The 24,709-nt window shown below is 40.4% G+C and overlaps 2 protein-coding genes across 2 annotated transcripts; both read right to left on the reverse strand.

Moving 5' to 3' along the window:
- Positions 1-1,849: 1,849 nt before the first annotated feature.
- Positions 1,850-5,163, reverse strand: LOC133100415 (gamma-crystallin A-like). Its single transcript, XM_061204471.1, has 3 exons — positions 5,155-5,163; positions 3,852-4,094; positions 1,850-2,122 (listed from the first exon to the last, which is right to left on the reverse strand). The coding sequence occupies exons 1-3, from the start codon at positions 5,161-5,163 to the stop codon at positions 1,850-1,852; spliced, it is 525 nt and encodes a 174-aa protein (XP_061060454.1).
- A 6,120-nt stretch (positions 5,164-11,283) lies between these two features.
- On the reverse strand, positions 11,284-24,134 carry C1H2orf80 (chromosome 1 C2orf80 homolog). Its single transcript, XM_061204484.1, has 7 exons — positions 24,094-24,134; positions 22,253-22,334; positions 19,959-20,041; positions 18,539-18,626; positions 18,079-18,150; positions 11,660-11,747; positions 11,284-11,369 (listed from the first exon to the last, which is right to left on the reverse strand). The coding sequence occupies exons 1-7, from the start codon at positions 24,132-24,134 to the stop codon at positions 11,284-11,286; spliced, it is 540 nt and encodes a 179-aa protein (XP_061060467.1).
- Between the last annotated feature and the right edge of the window lie 575 nt (positions 24,135-24,709).

Raw genomic sequence — 24,709 nt, forward strand, 5'->3', positions numbered from 1 at the left:
CTTCTTCATAAAGATGTATATTCAAATCCTTTGCCCATTTTTTAATTGTGTTGTTTATCTTTCTGTTGTTGTTTTAAGAGTTTTTATATATTCTGGATACTAGACTCTTACCAGATAAAAAGTTTGTAAATATTTTCTCCCATTCAGTGGGCTGCCTTTTCACTTTCTTGATAATATCCTTTGATTCATAAAAGGTTTTAATTTTGATGAAGTTCAATTTATTATTTTTATTGTTGTTGCTTGTGCTTTTGGTCATATTTAAGATATCATTGCCTAATAAAAGATCACAAAGATGTATGTCTCTGTTTTCTTCTAAGAGTTTTATAGCTTGAGTTCTTTGATTATTTTGAGTTAATTTTTATATGTGGTATGAAATGGGGGTCTAACTTTATTCTTCTGCATTTGCATATCCAGTAGTCCCAACACCATTTGTTGAAAAGCTATTCTTTCCCCATTGAATGGTCTTAGCACCCTTGTCAAAAATCAGTTGAGCATAGACATATGGGTTTATTTCTAGACTCTCAAGTCTATTCCATTCATCTCTATGTCTACCCTGTGCCAGTACCCTGCTGTCTTGAATACTGTTGCTTTGTGGTAAGTTTTGAAATTGAGAAGTGTGAGTACTCCTGTTCTTTTCTCAAGAATGTTTCGGCTATTCTGGGTCCCTTGCAATTCCATATGAATTTTAAAATTAGCTTCTCAATTTCTATGAAGAAGTTAACTGGGACAGAGCACTATTTTTGCTTATGTAAATTTGTAAAAAGAATTAGCATTCTGGGAGAGCAGCTCTACTCTAGTGGAAAGAAATGCCAGAGGTATGCAGGATAACAAATATTCTTACTTCACTCTGCATAGTTGAGTCTTCCATAATTGAATCTTGATAAAAGTTCATATTGGAGTCCAAAATAAAGATGACTATACTGTACTGTTGAATTTGAGGAAACCCTGAGAATACATTAATTTCTTACATTTATATTTGTACAAACATTTAAAGATAACAAATTGTGTTAACAATCTTTCCCCAGCTTTTCATCATAATTATCCTGGAAATTAGCGAGACAGGAATTTATTATCACCTGTAGTTTTCAATAAGGCAATTTAGGCACAGAGAGAATAAGAAATGACTTGCTCGAAGAGATAAGCTAGGAAGTGGAGTAACCAACCATCCTAGTTTACCTGAGACTGAGGGGCATTTTATTAGTAAGTAGCAGAGGCAGGATAACAACTCAGGCCCTTTAACTCTTTCTTTTAAAGTTAATTAATTAATTAATTTTTGGCTGAGTTGGGTCTTTGTTGCTGCGTGCGGGCTTTCTCTGGTTGCGGCAAGCCCCAGGCCATTTAACTCTTAATTTAACACTTCTCCTCCCAGATGACCTCATCATGCGTACTTGACCTTCTCTACTTTGGGAATTCCGCTTAAAACTCCTCTTTTCACTCAGCTTTTCTTGACTAATCTTACCTGAAACTTCAGCTGCCCTAACCTCTCCAGCAATCCTTTGTCTTTGGTGTCCCAGCCACAACTGGTTCTATATTTTCTCCTGTATATGGGTTTCATAGTTTTTTATTATGTTTCTTTCCTCTCTCCCTCAGATCGTGGGTCACAGAGGCAGACAGTGTTTCTCCCTCCTTCCCGTGACATGAGTGGGGACTTCATAATTACTGCTGCCTGACCAGCAGGAAGTAAGTAGACATTCAAGACACTTGACCTTCATGGTCAGATAAGTTGCCAAGGGTCACCATTTATTAAAATTCAGTTATCATTTAAGATGAACAAGAATCACTTAGTGCCAGGAACACAATCTGTATATTTAGTGCAACTCTATGTAGATTATAATAAGAAAAACACAGCCTAGTACAAATCGATGACGCATCTCAGAGAGCCGACTTTGACATCCAGGCCTCCCCGGTCGTGGTAGCTCCTGTAGTCCCCTGGCCTCAGCAAGTACTGCCACCCCTGGTAGTTGGGCATCTCGTAGAGGACCCACCAGCCCTCCAGCATATGGAAGGAGTGGAGCTCATTGAGCTGGAAGCGGTCCTGCAGGCAGGAGCAGTCCTCCGTGAGCTCGGACACCAGGCCTCTGTAGTCATGTCTCTCATACAGCTTTATCCTGTGAGAGCTAGTCTGTTGTGACAATAAACCAAAGATGAAAGATAAGTTGTGGGCATCCTTGATGTCAGTAAAAGTGACTCAATCAGCCTGCAGCTTCATGAAGCATGGTTTTCAAACCATCCTGTCATATATGTATCCTTTCCTTACATGGTTGGTCTAACAAATTAGGGAGAGTATTAAAATAAAACCGACCTGATCAGTGGTCTATCCTGTGGAAGAAACAAGAATTGAAATAAAGTCAATAAAAGGGATTCCTTTGTAAAAAAAAAAACCAACTGTCACAACCGTATTTAGTTGAGTCTGCAGAGAGGATTTTAACTCCCTTTACCATTATGACTGTGTATCACTGAATCCTATCAAGCTTGGTTTTTGTTTTTTGGTTTTTTTTAAATTGGAGTATAATTGCTTTACAACGTTGCGTTAGTTTCTGCTGTAGAAAAAAGTGAATCAGCTATACGTATATATATATCCCCTCCCTCTTGATCCTCTCTCCCCCCGCCATCCCACCCCTCTAGGTCATCACAGAGCACTGAGCTGAGCTCCTCAAGCTTGTTTTTAAATATTTTTATTTTGGAATTTATTTATTTAATTTATTTATTTTTGGCTGTGTTGGGTCTTCATTGCTGCGCGAGGGCTTTCTCTAGTTGCGGTGAGCAGGGGCTACTCTTCGTCGTGGTGCACGGACTTCTCATTGCAGTGTCTTCTCTTGTTGTGGAGCATGGGCTCTAGGCACGTGGGCTTCAGTAGTTGTGGCACGTGGGCTCAGTAGTTGTGGCGCATGGGTTTAATGGCTCTGCAGCATGTGGGATCTTCCAGGACCAGGGCTCGAACCCGTGTCCCCTGCATTGGCAGGCAGATTCTCAACCACTGTGCCACCAGGGAAGCCCCTCAAGCTTGTTTTTAAGTCACTTTTGCACTCATCATTTACAACAATTCATATTTACTCTGAGTCCACATGTCCGACATTTTGCCAAGTCACTTGTAAGTTGAGTTTCTTGCCTCAAAGAAGTTTCTATCTTATTTGTACCTCTTTCTGCAACTGCAAATTTCTGTAGCCAAATTTTGGTTTCACTTCTTGAATCTGCTTGTCACGACACATAATTTGGTGTCATCAGAAAGTAGAAATACAAATTCCACATGATTAAAAAACATTAAGCAGCACTTTGGTGAGGACCATGTCCCATGAAATCCTAATTAATCATCTTTTTCTGACCCTTGTAAAAAACTAGTTGATAATGACTGCTGAATACAAGGAGCCACTTGCAAGCGAAACATATTTTTCTAGTTTCTAGATCCGTAGGTCATAAAGAAGGCATTGAAAATAATCGCCAATACAGTCAGAATACATTATACTTATGTTGTTCTCCCATAGTCTGTCAGTGTTCATTAAGAAATAATGATCTAGATAGATTTTTTTCTTTACTGAACAAGGTAGTTTTTATTTAGAAATTAGGGATCAGCTAGATACTTCCAAATTCAACTTTAGAAGCTATATTGTTGTGATTTCTTGTGCCTAAAAACAATCTGCCCATTTTTAATGCTTTATTGAAATGAGTTTAAATGTTTCCATATGAGAGCATAGTAAAGGCAATCAATTTTTTTTTAAATGCTTGAGAGTTGGGCTTTGCTATTTCACTGTGAACACTAGTCCTGAGTTGAAACAAACTGACTTTTATAAACAGGAATTTATGGCCATGGATCAGTGATGCTTTCACATGAGTCGTGTTGAACTAAGAATCACGTAAGGAATTGTGCGGCAGGAGCGGACGGAGTCGTTGAAGCCCATCCAGTGCTGGTAGTCGGGGCAGTCGCCGCGCCACAGGAAGTACTGGTGGCCCTGGTAGTTGGGGCGCTCGTAGAGCATCCAGCAGCCGCTGTCCACCCGGATGGAGTTGCAGCGGCTGAAGTAGGGCTGCAGGTTGGGGCAGTCGCTGCTGCACTCGTAGCAGCGGCCCTGGAAGCCCCGGTCCTCGTAGAAGGTGATCTGCAGGTGGAAAGCAAGGTGACAGCAGGGAGTCAGCTGGGAGGTACATCCCCCCCACCCCACAGTAGACACTCAGCAGGCACGCTGTGGCATATGTTTATGTAGGGAAAAAAAGATTATTACAGTGTATGTATAAGCCCAAATGTCAATCATGGTTATCAATGAATGGCAAGATTATAGGTCTTAATTTTATGTTTTTACTTCTCCTTTTTGTTGTTTTCAATTGCTTTAATTTTTTGTTATATAAATATATATTACTTTCATGAGAGGAAAGAAATTCAATTTGTAAATGTATAACTTTGAGTTACTGGTGAAAAGCAGCAAATTTTGTAAATAGCCACATTTTGTCTTGAGATTAAACACTTCTCCTTGGGCTAAAAAGAAAGAGGTCTCCCAAGACTCTCTGAGATGCTCCAGGAGTAGGAAAATATACAGAATCCTCCCATTCCCCTCTCCCCTCAACCCAGCTTCTAGGGTTGCTTTTTGTTTTCAAAACTAGCATCATGTGGACCTAGAGTCTGTCATACAGAGTGAAGTAAGTCAGAAAGAGAAAAACAAATACCATATGCTAGTACATATATATGGAATCTAAAAAAAAAAAGAAAAGAAAAAAATGGTTCTGAAAAACCTAGGGACAGGACAGGAATAAAGACGCAGACGTAGAGAATGGACTTGAGGACACGGGGAGGGGGAAGGGGAAGCTGGGACGAAGTGAGAGAGTGGCATGGACATATATACACTACCAAATGTAAAATAGATAGCTTGTGGGAAGCAGCCACATAGCACAGGGAGATCAGCTCGGTGCTTTGTGACCACCTAGAGGGGTGGGATGGGGAGGGTGGGAGGGAGGGAGATGCAAGAGGGAGGAGATATGGGGATATATGTATATGTATAGCTGATTCACTTTGTTATAAAGCAGAAACTAACACACCATTATAAAGCAATTATGCTTCAATAAAGATGTTAAAAAAAAAAAAAAAAAAACTAGCATCTGATTTGCCTGAGTTTTCCCTCCCTGAAGCAACACTGTTTCATAGGACCCAGGTGACTGCTTGAAAGCTTTTCCCATCGCTGCCAACCTATTGATTTAGAAGCGCTCTTCAGATATTCAGGGGTAGAGGATGACCCCAATCCCCAACTCTTTTGTCATCCCATGTGTATGTAGAAAGGTGAAATCAAACACCTTCATGGTTCACGACCCAAGGAGGGACGTCCACCTACAGCTGGCAATATGTCCGCAATGCATTTGTGAAAGTCCTCAGGCAGCATGTAAAGAAAATGTGCAGATGCTAAGAGGAGAGACATTAATAGCCACAAAGAAAAAGTGTTCCCCTGCAAGTAGCAGAGCTAGACAAAAGAAAACTAGGCAGAGTCCTATGAAGTTAGACAGTATACCCAGGGACCAGAGGATATACCTAACGTGGCAGGTGTACTGGTAAACTTCAGTTACAGCTGTAATTGAACCAGTGTGGAAAAGGCTGCATTGGTCTCCCCAGCTACAAAACCACATCGGAATACACCACCATTTTCAGCAAAAGTCAACAAATCACACACCAGTTTTGGCACATGTTAAAGAAAACTGTTCTGCAGAAAGGTGACACATCAAAACCTTAAGGTGGTATAATTTATACTTACATTCATTTGGTCAAATTGTTACTACATGTATTTATAAGCTCAACTATGTGCCTAATCAGAATTTTGGAAATGTGTTGAAAGACCAGATCATTTTCATTTCCTAGTAGTCCTTATATTCTACTGAAAGAAAGCCTGGACCTGTTTTTCTTTTAAGGCTTTATTGAAATGCGTTTAAATATTTCCATGTGAGAACATAGTAAGGGCAATCGATGAAAGGTTAATTTTACTTTGGATTGAAACTTTGGAAAACTGCCTCCTACTCCACCATTCTGAAATATTCAGTGCTAAACATTTGTAAAATGTCCTACAAAGCCAGTCTTCTCTGACACAGAAATAGTATATATTCTCCAAATCCTCCAACCAACAACCTTCTAGTCATAATGAAGTAGCATAAGATACATACTTGTTTTTTTAACCACAATATGGCCAAACAATGTGATTCTAAGAAAGCTCAACGCCTGAAATAACACTTCAATGCACTTTGTATCAAAAGCTAATTGCAAAGAAAAATATGCCAGCAAGAGTTGCAATTTTAAGATGATGCAGAGACTTTTCTTCTCCCAGAGACTTTATTATGAACTCCCATGGTGCAATTCCAAGTTTCTAAGTGACCTGTAGAATAAAAAGATAAGTTTTGTATCAAGCACATCAATTTAACATGGACACAGATATTAGCTTTCAATCTATAGGGAGTTAAGGTCAAATATCAGATACCAAATTACTGACAAAGATGAATTAAAATAAAAGTGGGTGCAAAAGAATTTCCATGGAATTTTTCTCAGACATTTGGAAATTGAGTTATATTTCTCAATTAAATACAATATATGATCCCACAAAGGGAAAAATATATAAAAAAGGACAGTATTGGTCAATTGACAAAATTGATACATAGATGGTAAAGTATCAATGTTAAATTTTCTGACGTTGATAACCATCCTGTGGTTATTTAAGAGAGTAACTTTATTCTTAGGAAATACACTCTGAAGTATATAGGGGTAAAGTGATATGGTGTATATAACTTCAGATGGCTTAGAAAAAGTTATATATCTATATATTGAGAGAAAGAGAAACAAAGAGAGAAGAAGAGAATAAAAGAGTGGGACAGAGACAGAGAGAGAAAAATGGTAAAGATAATGAAGCAAAATGTTATATTAACAATGAGCAAATCTGCGTAAAATGTATATGAGAGCTCTTTGTACTATTTTTGCAACTTTTCTCTAAGCTCGAAATTATTTCCAAATTTAAAAAAATAATAAAAATAATACTTCTTTTCACTAACCATGACCAAAGCAAAGCATTTCTTTGCCCCTTGGCAGTTGTGTATTGTGCCTGCACCATACTATTTTGAATTTCTTATATGTTGCTTTGAATTTAAACTTATATTGCCCTCTTTCCATTTCTGATAGAGAAGTGTTAGTCTCCAACTATGAAAATGGAGTCATTGATTTCTCTCTGCACTTCTAATAGTTTTTACCTCACATAGTTGGATGTTCTGTTGTTTGATGCACACATGTTAAGGATTATTATGTCTTCTTGGAGAATTGACCCCTTTATCATTATGTAATGCCCTTCTTTATCCCTAATAACTTTCCTTGCTTCTAAGTCAGCTTTGTCTGAAATTAATATACCTACTTTTCTTTTTTTTTTTATTAGTTCTAACGTGATTTATTGTTCTCCATCCATTTACTTTTTTATTTATTTTTTTGCTGCGCTGTGCAGCTTGCAAGATCTTAGTTCCCTGACCAGGGATTGAACCCAGGCCACCGCAGTCAAAGCACTGAATCTTAACCACTGGACTGCCAGGGAATTTCCTACGTCCATTTACTTTTTTTTTTAGTAGTAATCTTTTATTTATTTATTTTTATATTTATTTTGGGCTGTGTTGGGTCTCCGTTTCTGCGCAAGGGCTTTCTCTAGTTGCAGCAAGCGGGGGCCACTCTTCATCGCGGTGCGCGGGCCTCTTCACTATCGCGGCCTCTCTTGTTGCGGAGCACAGGCTCCAGACGTGCAGGCTCAGTAGTTGTGGCTCACGGGCCCAGGTGCTCCGCGGCACGTGGGATCTTCCCAGACCAGGGCTCGAACCCGTGTCCCCTGCATTAGCAGGCAGACTCTCAACCACTGCGCCACCAGGGAAGCCCCCGTCCATTTACCTTTTTTTTTTTTTTTTTTTAATTTATTTATTTAATTTATTTCTTTTGGCTGCGTTGGGTCTTTGTTGCTGTGTGCGGGCTTTCTCTAGTTGCGGCGAGCGGGGGCTAATCTTCTTTGCGGTGCGCGGGCTTCTCATTGCGGTGGCTTCTCTTGTTGTGGAGCACGGGCTCTAGGTGTGCGGGCTTCAGTAGTTGTGGCATGCAGGCTCAGTAGCTGTGGCTCGCGGGCCCTTGAGCACAGGCTCAGTAGTTGTGGCGCACAGGCTTAATTGCTCCACGGCATGTGGGATCTTCCTGGGCCAGGGCTCGAACCCATGTCCCCCGCATTGGCAGGCAGATTCTTAACCACTGTGCCACCAAGGAAGTCCCCCATTTACTTTTAATCTATATTTGTCTTTATGTTAAGAGGGTGTCTTATAGGCACCATATAATTGGGTCTTGTTTTTTGATCCACTCTGACAATTTCTATCTTTTTTTTCTTCTTCATAATTGTATTATGAAAATTTTCATACAGAAACGTTGAAAGAATTGTACAATGAAGATACATATGCCCACCACCTGGATTCTGCAGTTAAGAGTTTGCTACATATATGTATAACTGAATCTCTTTGCTGTACACCTAAAACTAACACAACATTGTAAATCAGCTGCACTTCAATTAAAAAAAAAAAAAGTTTGCCGTATTTGCTATATTTTCCTTAACATACATCTTTAACACATCTGCAGTGATGGGAATACTCTGTGCTGTCCAGATACTGTAGTCTGTGGCTATTGAGTTCTGTCTTTTAATTGGTGTATTTAGACCTTTGATGATCAAAATGATTATTGATATAGTTGAATTAATATCTATCTTATTTGTTAATGTTTTCTATTTGTTGCCCTTATTCTTTGTTCTTATTTGTCTTTCACTCTTTTTCTGCCTTTCCAAGGATATGGTATTGCTCATACCCATTTTGACTAATAAATGAGCTACTAATACCAATACAGTACAAAAGAAATCTTGAAAACTGTTTTCCAGAATACCTGGATTTTTAAAAAATAATTTCTCTTTTTCCCTTTTGAAGAAATTCAGTGACTGGAAATGAATCAAAAATTCTGAATAAGGCATTGATATCTTGCAGTTAAAAAAAATGTTCATCAGCTAAAAGACATGATACAGTATCCATAAGCCACAAAAGACTAAGAAGCTTAAACATATAAATGAAAAATTTCTTCAAACAATAAACTGTGAAAGCATATTTTTCATACATTTAATAAACTATTTCTTTAATTTATTTATTTGTTATTTCTAACAAACCAGATAGGTGTGCGTGTATGTATATGTATATGTACATGTATGGCAAATATTTGAACTGAAAATTATTAACAGTTGTTATTTCTGAGGAGTGGGACAAGGATGTGGGAAAGTGAGGATTCTTTTACTTTTCATTATCTATTTTTTGTACTTTTGAAATTTTTACTGTAAGCATGTATTACTATTATAGGTGAAAAACTACTTTACAACCCAATCAAAAAATGGGCGGAAGAACTAAATAAACATTTCTCCAAAGAAGACATCATACAGATGGCCAAGAGGCACATGAAAAGATGCTCAACATCACTAATTATTAGAGAAATGCAAATCAAAACTACAACGAGGTATCACCTCACACCGGTCAGAATAGCCATCATCAAAAAATCTACAAACAATAAATGCTGGAGAGGGTGCAGAGAAAAGGAAACCCTCTTGCACTGTTGATAGGAATGTAAATTGATACAGCCACTGTGGAGAACAGTATGGAGGTTCCTTAAAAAAACTAAAAATAGAATTACCAAATAACCCAGCAATCCCACTACTGGGCATATACCCGGAGAAAACCATAATTCAAAAAGACACATGCACCCCAATGTTCATTGCAGCACTATTTACAATAGCCAGGTCATGGAAGCAACCTAAGTGTCCGTAGACTGATGAATGGATAAAGAAGATGTGGTACATATATACAATGGCATATTACTCAGCCATAAAAAGGAATGAAATTGGGTCCTTTGTAGAGATGTAGATGGACCTAGAGACTGTCATACAGAGTGAAGTAAGTCAGAAAGAGAAAGACAAATATCGTGTATTAATGCATATATGTGGAATCTAGAAAAATGGTACAGGTGAATCAGTTTGCAAGGCAGAAAAAGAGACACAGACATAGAGAACAAACGTAAGGACACCAAGCAGGGAAAGGAGGTATGGGATGAATTGGGAGATTGGGATTGACATATACATACTAATATGTATATAATAGATAATTAATGAGAACCTGCTGTGTAGCACAGGGAACTCTATTCAGTGCTCTTTGGTGACCTAAATGGGAAGGAAATCCACAAAAGAGGGGATATATGTATACATATGGCTGATTCACTTCGCTGTACAATAGAAACTAACACAACATTGTAAAACAACTATACCCCAATAAAAATTTTAAAAAAAGAAAAAGAAAAACTACTTTAGAAAGTACATTACCCAAGAATTGGAAGAGATGCCTAAAGCACACAAATGATAAAGCATGAAAAACCCTCACGAATGTGGTTTCTGCTGTTTGATTGTCAAGAAGGGGCCTTATGAGAGGGATTCATGTCAGGATCTGATCCTACCGCAAAATGGGCACTTATTCTTTTGACACTCCTGGGCTTACAAGCATCGATTAGCCTATAGAAATGGCTGGTCCCTAAAACGAGCCTCTCAGTCAGTATGGGTAGGGCACAGCGGTTTGAAAGCACTCACCTAAGGACCATTCACTTACTGCCAATTCACTAATCAGTAATAATTACTGAATATTACTGCCTGCAAAGCACTTTATATACAGGTAGGAAATAATACGGAAATAAAAGATCTGCTTCCATCAAGAAGCCAACAGTCTTCAACGGTTGAAATACAAGGAATGAAATTATACGTTCATACAAGGAATGAAATTAGATAGATATTAATACAAATCCTCTCTTCAACACACTTATTTGAATCAACAGAATAATAGCTGATTAACTGTGGATAATATTTCTCAAATGCTAAAAAGATTATAATGGTCAATATTTATTTAGGATTTACTCTGTTCTAATCTCTCTCTCTTTTTTTTTTGTTCTAATCTCTTAACATGCATAATATCAGTTAATCATTTCAACGACCTTAAGAGGTAAGTACCATTATTCTTCCCATTTTGCAGAGGAGGAGAGGTTAAGCAACTTGCCCAAAGTCATACAGTTGGTATATTATATAGCAGGTTTTAGTTTCAAACCCAGAGCATCTAACTCCCAAAGGCTAGACTTTTAGCCACAATATAAGTAAAGTACTCCCTAAACACCTGGTATCAGTTTGGTTCAGTTTGCATTTTTAGACCTACTTTGTTCTTTGGCTGTGTGTCCAAAGATAAATTATTTTATGGTTTCCATTCTGTGACATTTGCTTCCTTTGTAGAGCTGCTGGTGGCATTTTGATTCGTTGCTCCCCTTCTTAACTTGACACCTAGAGACACATGTAGTAATCATGTCTGTATAAAAACATTTTTTAAAATGGGTCCACCTCAGTTTTAGATCCTTCCCTTCTAGGGTACTTTGCTTCCATCACCAAAATTTCTGAGAAATGACTTCCCTGATTTCAATGATGGAGGGAAATCAAGTCATAAATGCTCCTGATTCTTTTAAATTCCACCAGACAGAAAGATGTTATTACCATAACAACTTTGACCTTACTTTGTAAGTACATCTCCTAGTTTTACTTAAATTTTTCTAAGCCATGGAAGTAAACAGGCTTACTCTGTTTGCGGGCATATTCTGCTGCTTTGGGTGCTGTTAACATGGCAAAAGGGTGCAAGGAGAGGTGGAAGGGTGGAGCTCTGGGAACCTGAAAAAAAAAACAGTTCTACTTTTAAAAGTTGCACCCACTTCGTGCTGTCAGCACCTGCTGGTTATAGCACTTGTTTCAGGACTCGGCCCGTTTCCCCAACCCACCGTCCTGACTTAGTTACTAGCAGTTGAGGATCATGTTTCATGGGTCATGCACTTTCCCACGCTGCCTTTTGTTGCCGTTCTTTGCCTAGAATGTTCTTTCACACAATGATGCTCTTCACATGGTTCCCTTTACCTGGAATAGCTTTTTCCTCCTCTTCTGCCTAGAGGCTCCTACTTTTCCTTTGAGATGTGGCTCATACATCACCTTTTCTGAGAAACTGGCCCCGATGTCTCCCCACCTCCCCTCTCCGGTGCTGGCACCCCACCCCCCATCCCATCCTAAGGCCAAATTATTGACTCACTCATCTGTGAACTCAAAACACGTCGTCACATAGAACACCCCCAGTGAGCAATAGTTATAACCCGCTGTCTGCTGCATTGCACCGGAAACTTCCTCAAGGTTAGGACTGTCTCTTCAATCTTTCATTCATTCAACAAGTTTCCAGTGAGCACTACTGTGGGTCAGGCCCTGTTTTAGGACCTGTGGTTGGTAAGACAGACAAGGTTCCTGCCTTTCCAGGGCTGAGTGAGGAGAAAAAAACCAATAAACTATTAGACAACCAGGGTAACTACACATTGTGATAAGTTTAATCAACTAAACCAGAGAACATGCTAGCAAGTTACTGGGCAACCACCACCTCACACAGAAAGCACAGAAAATTTGAATTAAACAATAAATGAGGTCGTGCTGTCTTTACAGACAGGACAGTTTATAGCCACCTCAGCCGGGCACATCTAGATTTGACCTCAGCCTTTTATTCAAATGGTAAACATATTTATTGAGAGTTTGTGTCATATCCAGCATTGTAAAGAATTAAACATAAGCATGAATGATGGCTTCTGACCTCAAGAAGCACGTAATCTATTCAGAAAGATGACCCTAAAACACAGAAAGTAATTAAAAGGAGGCTTTGTATCTGTGTGGAGCAAGGGTGGCTGTGATAACAGCCCTGCAGGATGATACATGCCGCGTGTAAGAAAGAGAACCAGCTCGTATGGCATTCCTGATGCATTTTCTACACTTAGAAGACTCAAGACAGGCTTTTGCAGGGAATTCCCTGGTGGTCCAGTGGTTAGGACTTGGCACTTTCACTGCTGTGGCCTGGGTTCCAGGGAACTAAGATCCTGCAAGCTGCGTGGCATGGCCAAAAAAAAAAAAAAAAAAAAAAAAGACAGGCTTTTCCTTGTTCACTGGAGAAGAGAGAACCCGAGGATTTTAAAGGTCACTTCCAGTTCACATATTCTATGACTCCTGATAATCTGATGATTCATGCAAGCAGTTAATATAGCTTCCTGCGTGGTTTATAAGAAAAATTATTTTTCAAGTAGGATGACATTGAAATCCTAAACCTAGAGTTAATCATATGCTCTTTTTTTACTTCAAAGTTACTTACTGATATCTTCAGTGTACCACACAGCTAGCAAGTGACAGAGCTGGGACTAGACACCAGTCTGTTTGCCTCTGAAGAGCTTGCTCTGGACTCTGGATGTAAGTCTGGATAGAGTGAAATGATGGATGGTCAGACACTAGGGTGTGGAAAGAAGAGATTCTGGTGTTCTCTAGTTACCTGCCTTTGTCTTTTTCCTCTTTCTGTTACACCAGTTTTCACTCTCTCTGCCCCCCTTTCCTTTTCCCCTCTTTCTCTGTCAAAGGGAGCTGAAGAATATTTTTATTGTTTGCTTTATTTGTTGAAGGAAGATCTATGCTCCTTTTTCTTCAGTTTAAAATTGAGTAGGACCTCTTATATTTATCTGAAGCTAACTGCAAATAATCCTCACTTGTGTGAAGTTCTTAGTTAAATTTTTTTCCCCTATGGGTCCATGTTCCTCAGCAGAAAAATGGCTCCCTCTCAGCCAAAACCAGCTCCCTATCGGGAGTAGAACGCGAAGCTTAACACAGTTGAACAATTCTGAGTCCAGGAGGCCTTTCTGTCACTAGGTGGCAGCAAATAGTCCTGAAGAAAGCCATCAAGCCCACACACAGTACCCATGTGCTACCAAAGTGGCCAACTCCAGCGGCCAGAAATTCTACATAATCTGTTTAGTATTCAACAGCACTTTAAGCTCTTGCATGGGAAGGATTTTAGCTGTTGCTTAGGAGACATTTTATCTGAAGGACTCAAAAGTGATTCATATACATGCAGCAGTTAGAGAGGAACCTTTGTCAATAACTATTTTTTTTTTGAACAACCACACCTCCTAGTTAAAACCATTTTTTTGAAGTTATGTTAAATCCCAAAGGACTGTTTTAAAATAGCTCTTACAATTTAATCTTTGAAATGCTCTGTTTCCATTAAGAGGGCCTGCTAATTCTTTAAGATGTGGAGGGGGTGACTGAGTAGAGCCAACGTGTAGCCACAAGAGAAAGGCCTGAGCTGGCATCCTTGAGGCAGTGAGGAGCTTGTGGGGTCCACAGGGGTAGATGATCCTCAGATGCTTATATCTGTAGCTCACATCATCTCATACCCTTTGTGAGAATTTGTTATCTAAAATAGGCAAGGTTTATAATGTATTAATAATACAATGGATGCTTGATGAGCTATTTAATTTTTGAATATTTAGAGAAGTGGTTCTTAACTAGCTGTGAGTTTGCCTCTTAGTGGACATTTGGCAACGTTGAAAGACATTTTTAGTTGTCACATCACGGGGCAGGAGTGGGAAGCTCTTGGCATCTAATGGGTAGAGGCCAGGGATGCTGCTAAACATCCCACAATGCACTGGACAGCCCCGACTCCACCCCCTACACACACAACAAAGAATTATCTGACCCAAAATGTTGAGAAACCCTGATTTAGAGGAATATAGAGGAAATCAGATACACCCCCTTCCCCCTGGGTACCAGAACCTTAACCATAGCTATTATTTTGAGGTTACCATGTGCCAACCACTAAGGGCTTTACTGATATAACTCACCTCATTTCCCACAGAAACCCCATCTTCTGGTCCCTGTGTTTACAAATGAAATCCAGGCTGATAGAGCTTAGAAGACTTGCCCAGGATTAATCTGCTGATAGCCGGTAGAGCTGGGGTTCGAACCCAGGCTACCTGGCTCTAGGTTCCTCATACTTAACCCTTACACAAATGGCCTTTCACGTACAGGACACTCATATTCTGTAACAATAAACAAACTCAGGTCTTTGAAGAAAAGCCCCTGAAACCCAGTCCCCCTAAAACCGAGTTCCTCTGCTGAGTTATGATTAACCTCTCTATCCAAAACATTATTCCGTTTCTTGTCCAACACTTGTTCCCCTCAAGATTGAGGAGTTCAAAGAAAACGGGGGGTTGACACCAAGCAGGACCCTGTGGAGCTCTCCTGGACACCAAAGCCTTTCCATGTCCCCCATTTTTTTTTTTTTTTTAATGGTCCTGAAGCAACTGGCTATTCATATTTTTGTTGTTGTTTTTAAATCCTTTGTTTTGGTTGTTATTCTATTTTTTTAAAATTAATTAATTAATTAATTAATTTATGGCTGTGTTGGGTCTTCGCTTCTGCGCAAGGGCTCTCTCCAGTTGTGGCAAGCGGGGGCCACTCTTCATCGCGGTGCGCGGGTCTCTCACTATCGCGGCCTCTCTTGGTGCGGAGCACAGGCTCCAGACGCGCAGGCTCAGCAATTGTGGCTCACGGGCCCAGCTGCTCCGCGGCACGTGGGATCCTCCCAGGCCAGGGCTCGAACCCGTGTCCCCTGCATTAGCAGGCAGACTCCCAACCACTGCACCACCAGGGAAGCCCTCCCCCATTTTTTGTTTGTAGAAAAAAAGCATCAGACATTCCCTGAGTTCCAAAGGGCAGATTCAAACAGTTACCAATGAGGGGAGTGACTGAACGCAGAGAGAGAACAGTAGTGCAGAGATGGGGGCTGGTCCTGGTTCCTCTTCAGGGGATGTGCATGGCAATCTGATACGTATCTCTGAGTTCTTCTATGGGAACTAAGGCTCCACCCAGGTGGAGGAGGTCACTTCAGGCTGAGCACGCGCACACGGACCCCAGACTGGTTGGAATCAGAAGGCTGATGATTGAGATTCCCAGAACACCACCCAGTTACCTCATCACCAACCAAACAGAGGAGGGTTACATACTCTGCAGCCCTCCCCCCAAATTTTGCCTATAAAAACATGTTCCCTGAAACCCATCATGGAGTTCGGGTCTTTTGAGCCTAAGCTGCCCCGTTCTCTTTGCTCAGCCCTGCAATAAACTTTGCTCTGCTCCAAACTTAGACGTTTCGGTCATTTGGTCTCACTGTGCATCAGGCACGTGAACTTGAGTTCGACAACACCCCCTCTCTGAGGATACGATTTATTTCCCTGCAGAACTGGTCATTATGTAGTCTACCTGTACATCTGGACTTTTTGTTATTGGTGACTGATTGTGAAGACAGAGACTGTGAAGAACAGAGAAGGTGCTGAATAAAGGCTCTTTAATGAATGAGTGAAAGGCCGGATGGATGGATAGAGATTGGCCAGCCCACTCTAAACAGTGCAGCTTCCTGTTCTGGCCCCTTTAATGAACCTGGCTCATCTGAGCTATTCTGACACCCATGTTTGCAAACCTTCTTGATGGATAACCCAGCTAAGACCGGAGGGGTTCACGGTGCCATTCCCTCCAGGATGTGATTTTCCGTATTTGCTCTCTGGCCACTTGAGCTGAGACCAACCAACCAGAGGTGCCTGCGGCCTGCTCTAGACCTCTCCCAGGCACAGAAGATGAAGGGGGAGAAAACACAATGTCTGAAGCAGAGGAGCTTGGGCTCAGATATTTATATGTATGTGTTGGTGGGGAGGGTTTGAGGAAAGGGGAGAAGAGGGCAGCCTGGAAGGGAGAAAGCTGCAGAAAAAACAAACAGGAATGAAGCAGCATGGTTTGCTTGTCTCTGTAAGAACACAAAAGAGCTGGGCTTTCTTTGAAAGCCAAGAACAGTTTGGGTCTCTGAGGAGCACTGAGTCTGGGGTGGCTTATACCTCAGCCAAGGTAGAATGTCAGCTCCAAGATATGAGATCCATGAGAAAGTCATCTTTTCTGACTCACCCACCCTTGTATCCTGGCACCTACAACTATATTGAATGAACGAGTGAGTGAATGAGTGAATGAATGAATGAATGGATAGAGTTGAAACCAGAGTGATCAGAGAGGAGGTGCTGATTTCCTCTGTAATCAAGGGAACTTGAGTCTCAGGACCAGGCCAGCTTACATACGGATGAAGGTGAGAGGGCCATTGGATTCAGTTACAACACTTCTGAGTAAATGCTTGACTCCTAAGCTGGCCCTGGTGGACTCTTTCCTTTATAGGACCCCACTGTCTGCAGTATGGTCTGCAGGTAAGAGAACAAAGGATGCAGGCATTCCTGTGGCCGTAGCCCTGCCCCTGCCTTCGCCTCCCTTCCAAATCCTGGTGGGGGGCATTGAAAGCAACTGTGTGAGCAGAAGTCCTCGTGTGAGGGTGTGGGTTCTCCCTGCTTCCCTCCCTGACTCCCTCCCATTACACATCCCTGCCAATCACACCCCATCTGCCCTTTCTTCTTCCCTTTTCTAGAAGTATCTAAAGGGATCAGTAGTTCACCTCTAAATAGAAGACCATATTTTAAATGTTTACTACAGGTTCATACATTCATAAACAGCAAAACCTGAACTGACTGTAAAGATCATTCAGAATACTCCGTTTTTGTTTTTGTTTTTTTAAGATTAGTATATGGAAGCCCAAAGAGGGAAAGGGACCCAGTCAGAACTCACCCTGGGTCTCTGGACTCCCAGATCGTTAGTGCTTCTATTAGACTGACTTCCAAGTAGTCTTGTGGGCAGGAGAAATGTAGCAGCAGTAAACTAGGTAATTTCTCATGAGAATGAATGTTGTAGATCTTGTCCTAGTGCTAGATCTTATAGTACATCATACAAGAGGAGCGCTTGGACTTACCGGATCCACATTATGAAAGGTATAAGTGAGAAATTCTGTTAATCAGAGACAGAGGCAGAATCTAGACTCTAAGCCTGGTGCTCTATTGGCTGACTCTATTTGGCCTTCCATAAAATGCATTTGGTATTATGAATATAGTCCTCTACATAAGGAAAGCATCTTACATTTATTACCCAAGTAAGATATGGCTACATCTGGTTTTATCCATCATGATATAAAACTGTTATTTCATGCCTGGAAATGCAACATTATGAATTCATAAAATAAAGAAATTCTCTCTAAAAATCCCTTATATTGATAGTCTCAGGTCGTCCCTACCTTGGTAGCACCAGAATTGGTAGAAGAATCAGCCCCATAAATTTTAAAGACTTCCTCAATTGGGATACTGTTCTGTTAAACAACAATGACAATAATAAAAATGTATTATCATACCATGGCTTTTCTTTTATTACAAAACAAAGCTATTATAGCTCCCATATATCCAGTACCATGCCTGGAGAGCATGGGCACCAAATAAATGACTTCTAAATACATGGATAAATCAGAGTATCCTAATACCAATTATCTATGTGTTATTTTTTCCCCTTAAATAAATGTTTTCACAATACAATATAGAAGTCAGTCTTTTTATTAATCTTTAAAAATAAAAACTTAATATTAGTAAATTCTACATATTTAGAAACATTGGTTGAAAAAGTAAAATAAATATTCATTAATATAAAAATGTACACTGTAGATACAACATCTCCATGTATGCAAATAATGTTCTTTTCCTTACCATTAAGATTCCAGCATAAGACGATAAAATCATTGCTTCTCGTTCTCTGTGGTTTGGATATATGGGTCTACCCCGAAATGGCATTTTCCTAAGGGGGAATATGAATAAACAAGAATGGAGGGTTTGTTCTTGTTTTGTTTGACACCTGCTAAGGTTGTGACAATAATCATAAGTAATAAGTAATTACCAATGGCTGTGTGCTATGCTATTCACAAAATTGATATGATTAATTCATCATCAGTAAAGTGTACACTTTGAATTTTGAATCTTCCAACAGTGGTGATGAATTTGCCCTCATCTATCCACATTTCCACAGCTATCAAACCCTGGCGGACTGGCCACCATGGTGGAAAATTGTGGTTTCGCCAACCTATATCCTTTCCCCTTCTTGTGGCAGTTTGCTTGGGGGTAACTGCCTTAACCCCCTGTAAGCCTGTAAGCTTCTAGGGAAGCTGATGACACCCCTAGATTCCAAGGATGGAAAACACACTGTGGCCTAAGTTAGCTAGCACCCCCAGATAAGTCAGAGCAAACAGAGCCATTGAGACACAATTCTGTGATTTTTAAAAAGTCCATTCTCCCCTGGCCTGAATGTCGTGATAAAGTGGGCTGAAACTAGGAATAGCGTCCATCCAGAGGAAATAGCCAAGAGGTAGATCCTGATGACTTGGTTTGAGTTTTGAATTAAGCCATGCCTAATGAGGACCTAGCCGTGGACTTTCCAGATACAGAGGCAATAAATCTCTCCTCCCTCTCTCCTTTTTTAAATTTATTTATTTTTTTGCTTAAGTCCGTTTAAACTGGATTTTCTGCTCATTACAACTAAATACTAACTGATACAACCATTCAGCACGACGTGTGTGTCCTAAAGCCACAGAGCAGAAAAAACAGCTGGCCTCCAGAACAAGCGATTCAGTCCTGGCCTCATTAGTTTCATGATCTTCCTAACTGAGTGGGTCTGCTCGGCACACACGGGAGAAGATGCCAATAATCCCGGCAAGGATTCAAACAGTGGTGATTCAAGCCGCTCAGCTCAGGTGCACATCTGGTTAAATGCTTAAGAAGTTGTGTTTAATAGTTCTTAGGAACAGATTGCAGCCTTACCCACAGAACTGATCATTTTTTTTTAAAAAGTCAAGGCACGTACACAATAAAGCACAGTTGTATTTCTAAGGCAGAACATTCTATGCAAGAAAGATCTGCATCTGACAGAAACCAACTCACGGAGATGCAAAATAGGTAAGCATGCATACGACTTCCTCGAATTGACAACTGTGAGGGTTTCTTCAGGTTTCTAGTTGGAGAAGGATATGTACCACATAGTATTTTCAAATCTGAGTGCCTTGTGGTGAACTTCCTCTGTCATTACTCACAGTTAAAAAAAAAGAAAAAGAAAAAGAAAAAAAACTATTCAACTTACACTTTCTTCCACTCCAGCCAAGTTAAGTCTTCTGAGTGATCCAGCCACTGCAAAGCAACATTGATGGCCAAGTCATAGTGTGCCTGGAAACAGGAAACACAGACAGCAAAGGAACGGGCTGAGACATTGGCCGAAGCACGTGCTAGGCACAATGACAATGGCACTGCTAAGCCTATTCTACTCGTTTGTCATGTGCACAAAGGTGAGGATCACCAGCTGTGTCCAGTAACCTGATGCTCAGGCAGAAATAACTAATGTTCTTCAGGCATTACATTTACCTCCCACTAGAGCAGTGTGTGTGTGTGTGTGTGTGTGTGTGTGTGTGCGCGCGCGCGCGCGCACGTGAGCCAAAAATGAAAAGATAGATTCATGGAATACTAAACTGGGAATCAGGGAATCTGGGTTCAAATCTAGGTATTGCCAACAACTCATGGTATTATATCCTTGGGTGAGCAATTGCTGTTCTCTGGGCCGCAGTTTCCTTGAATTTTAAAATAGAAAACGGGGAAGATAGAGGAAGAGGGACATAGAGAACAATTTCTAATTCTGTGGAACCTCAGAACTGAGCGCCCAGGGTCACAGGGGAGGTGGTGTGTCCATCTGAGGAGTTGGGGGAATCCCGGGAGGCTTCAGAGAGGAGGCGTCAGTGGAGCTGGGGCTTGGGGGATGAGGAGAATTTCTACAGGTGGAGAAGGACCTCCCAGGAGGAGGGTCCAGCGGAAGCAGAGAACTGGAGGTAGACCAAGTGACTTTCTAAGAGTCTTATATGTGGTAAAAAGCTGAGGACCAATTCCATGTTCATTCCTATCCTCCCCACCTTTTCCTGATAATTTCTGAGCGTATTTGCCATTTATCTATCAAAACATTCCGTTTCTCCTCCCCCACCCCCAACCCCAGAAAAAAGAAGGTCAGTTTTGTTTTTGTGTTTGTAGATGGGTTTCAAGGGTCTATGTAACTCTAACATTGTGTAAACAATGTAATTATAACAATGTAATTATTTCTTTCAGGGACTGAACCAAAGTGAAAAGGAAGGAAGGAAGGAAGGAAGGGAGGGAGGGAGGGAGGGAGGGAGGGAGGAAAGAAAAGAAAGAAAGAAAGAAAGAAAGAAAGAAAGAAAGAAAGAAAGAAAGAAAGAAAGAAAGAAAGAAAGAAAGAAAGAAAGAAAGAAAGAAAGAAAGAAAGGAAGGAAGGAAGGAAGGAAGGAAGGAAGGAAGGAAGGAAGGAAAGAAGGAAGGAAGGAAGGAAGAAAGAAAGAAAGAAAGAAAGAAAGAAAGAAAAAGGAAGGAAGGAAAGAAAGAAAGAAAGAAAGGAAAGAAAGAAAGAAAGAAAGAAGGAAGGAAGGAAAGAAGGAAAGAAAGAAGGAAAGAAAGAAAGGAGGAAAGAAAGAAAGGAGGAAAGAAAGAAGGAAGGTAGGAAGGAAGGAAGGAAGGAAGGAAGGAAGGAAGGACCGTGCTCACTTGTTGAAACCTAATACGAAGATTGATGCCTGGACCAGCATGCCTGGCATCACCTGTTTGCTCATTAGAAATGCAAATTTCCAGCCCCAGCCCTGAACCCCTTAATCAAAATGGTCTTGTAATAAGACCTCATTAAAGTTTGAGAAGCACTTATCTAATTGATTTAATTTCTCCATTTAATACGTGCACAGAGAAGTAGTTTAGAACACCAAGCCTTAACTGCTCATTCAGCTCCAGAGAAATCAGACAGGGAAGGGGAGGGGGCAGAGAGGGACAGGTGATTTCTTCTTCCTCATTAGTGCAAGAATAGTAAATGGGTAGCATAAAAAAGCTGAGGGTTTACTAATCTCTTTTGAATTAGATCGTCACATAGCTTCTTTAATTTATGTGAAGTGAACTTTGATTACATAGTATGAATCTGAGTTTCAACATGTAAAATATAATAAAAAAGGATTTTAGGATTATTCAATTATTTGGTTTTCTCCATAAATGGTAAAAAATTATATTTGAGAACTACACGATAGTTAATCTCATCAACAAGCTTTTAACATCATGTCTGTCACATTTAATCTTGTACTCGTTTTGCTTTTAAATCTTTTCTCTCCTAATAGTAAATAAAGAGCAAAAGTCTCATGACTTTAATTTTCTCATTCTTCTTGCTTTCAGTTTAATGAGTTGAAAAGACCACATGGACAATCCTAGGTTGAGAAGATGAGGAAGAGGACATTCTGAGGGGATCAAGATTAGCCTTGCTTATGATAGATATTAGATCCTTGTTCTGTCCCCATAATACACAAATGACACAGATGTGACTTGTGGCAGCATGCCTTTCTTTACCATATGATCTAGAAAGGTGAGTTGCCTTCTTCCTTTTGGGTCAAATTCATTTTCCCGAAGTCTGATGCCAATATAATCTCCCCTTAAAAGCAAGAGAGCAGGATTGAACCAGCGGGAAAGACATGGGAGCACGGTCTGCAGAAGAACATTTCTTCCCCACCCCTCCCTCCTCCACCAAATACAAGCGAAGTCACCGATGGCTCTGGTAGCTGAGTTAATATTCATTTTGATTTAAATGGCCATTCTGCAACCCTGCAGGTTTAAAGTGTCTAACCATTATGAACAAATCACTTTTATAGTAAAATTAAACTCACATAGAACCGAATTTCTAGGAAAGCAGGGAGTATGATAAATCCCCAATGGCAGAACAGATTTTACAAAACTGAAAGGATTGAGACCCACTATTTAAAATAAAGATTCCCTTGCTGCCCTTGCTAAATTCAGGCAGGGTGTCCAAAGTTGATAACTTCCAGATATATGATATTCCGTAAAGATGTGTTCTTTTGTCTGAAGGCTTTTTTCCCATTAGAATGCAAATACCGTTAGGAGGAGTTATGTGTAAAAACATATTAGTGATTCCACTTTAGTGTATCCTTATCAGATCCTTTCCTAACGGACTTTTAATAAGGGGAGGGTAGAATAAGGGCCCTGGGAGGTGAATAGAAAGGAGTACTACCCTGGGAAAGTCAAGAAGAGGGAATGGATATAGGAAAAAGGACTCTGGGGTCTCCAAGGTCGATCTCACAATGTTACATAAGGACAGTTCTGTTTGTCAAGGTCTTTACCAAACACTTTGGGCAAGTTCCTATGCTGGGGATAAATTTGCTTTGGGGTTCTAAAAGCCCTTCTTCTGAGTCATTAAGTTATTCTAGATTGATAAAAATTCTTGAAATTTTGCTTTGTAATTCCAAGACACTTTAAAGTAGCCTAAATAGATTCTTCGGGTAAAATTAAACTACATATATATAAAAAATTATATTTATATCAGTTTTGAAATTCCAGTTCTTTGGATGAGATATGTAGAGGAACTGGCATTCCTAATTATGGTTTGTTCTTTATTATGTTGACCTCTAAACACATACATGTAAACATGTGTGAATTCATACATAGTTTATTGCAGCATTTCTTAAAGAACTTGTTAAAAGATAATTATCTTAGTAGGCAGAGAAAGGGCATTTACTGGGGACTATGATAAGGTCTCTAATAGAAGGGTATTATTGTTGTGCCTATAATCATGAAATAGAACATAATAAACTTTTTCTCCTCTTTTTATATGGTCTGTGATTTTCACCAACCTCTTACCAAAGTACCAAGTCAAAGAAAAGCTAGCACAGGAGGAAAAAAATTTCCATGGGAAAACTTAATGTTTTATTTATGTGTTTAAAACAAAGTTCAGAGGGCAGAAAATGGAGATGAATTATTTAATCAATAAGTCTGACAATATAAGAAGCAGAGTCTGCAATTTAAATGCTGGGCCCTTGGGTACATTTTTCCAGAAATCTCTCCTATATCTTTTACCAGTCGGGCCCTTTCAAAGGCATACCCTGCCCAGCACAGGCTGGGACTGTGGGCTCAGATCTTAGACTCTAGAATGGGGATGCCTCAGATGTGCACGCTGCTGGCAGAAACATCCTCCCAAGAGATTCAGCATCCTGCTTTGCACCACATGTGAGGCCTCTTGGGCAGGAGACAAGAGGCCAGATCATCCGGTTTCCTCCTATAGCCCAGGAACAGATTCTTCCTTAGGTTTTTACCCCACTGCCAATATCCAGACCATCTATGACATAAACCCCACCAAATGCTCAGTGCAGTAAATGTACGTTATTCTCAATCAGACTTACAGGAGTTTTTTCATTTCCTTCTTTAGTAGCCTTCTTTCCATGATTAAAGGCTTATCCAGCTTAGCAGGTATCTGCAGCTACACTGCACCTGTTTTCCTTTGGAAAGACCCAGCCTCTCTGAGCCTAGAAGCTACAGCAGCAAATCAGAGAGAATTTGAGTTAGGGATGCTATCACTCCTATTACCAGTCATGGAGTCCTAGGCTCTGGAAGGGATCCGAGAGTGTGCAGGCCTCTTATCCAGCAGGTTCCAGGTCAGAAAGCTGTCTGGAGGCCAGTGCACTGTACCTTGAGTTTATCTGACACCTCTTATTCCTTCCACACTGTCCCAATATTCATCACTTACTTATTCTTGCCATAACCTTGCAAGTATCAATAAAACAGACACAGCTCATGTAATCGTGGATGAGACTATCTAGACAGAACCATCCAAATAAAGATGGTTTGTGATCTGATTATGTTTGAGTTCTGTGTGCCTTCAACATAGTGCCTCTCCGTGAACCTACCTGGTTCCCCGCTCATGATGGAGGTTTCTATAGAACACATGTACAACTTCTTATGGCTAGCAGGTCCTGGTAAGAACGTGTGGTGATGGCAAAGGTGAGGCCATACCTTCAG

This window comes from Eubalaena glacialis, chromosome 1 (genome assembly GCF_028564815.1).
Source record: "Eubalaena glacialis isolate mEubGla1 chromosome 1, mEubGla1.1.hap2.+ XY, whole genome shotgun sequence".
In the NCBI taxonomy this organism is placed as follows: domain Eukaryota; kingdom Metazoa; phylum Chordata; class Mammalia; order Artiodactyla; family Balaenidae; genus Eubalaena; species Eubalaena glacialis.

Coding starts and splice junctions, on each gene's coding strand:
- C1H2orf80 (XM_061204484.1), bottom strand. CDS start 24,134: ATGGAAAGAAGGCTACTAAAGAAGGAAATGAAAAAACTCCT. Junction 18,627..19,958: donor TGGCTGGAGTGGAAGAAAGT/GTAAGTTGAATA, acceptor ATTCCCCCTTAG/GAAAATGCCATTTCGGGGTA. Junction 11,370..11,659: donor AGAATATGCCCGCAAACAGA/GTAAGCCTGTTT, acceptor ATGTGTCTCTAG/GTGTCAAGTTAAGAAGGGGA.
- LOC133100415 (XM_061204471.1), bottom strand. Junction 2,123..3,851: donor CCTGCCGCACAATTCCTTAC/GTGATTCTTAGT, acceptor TTGTCACAACAG/ACTAGCTCTCACAGGATAAA.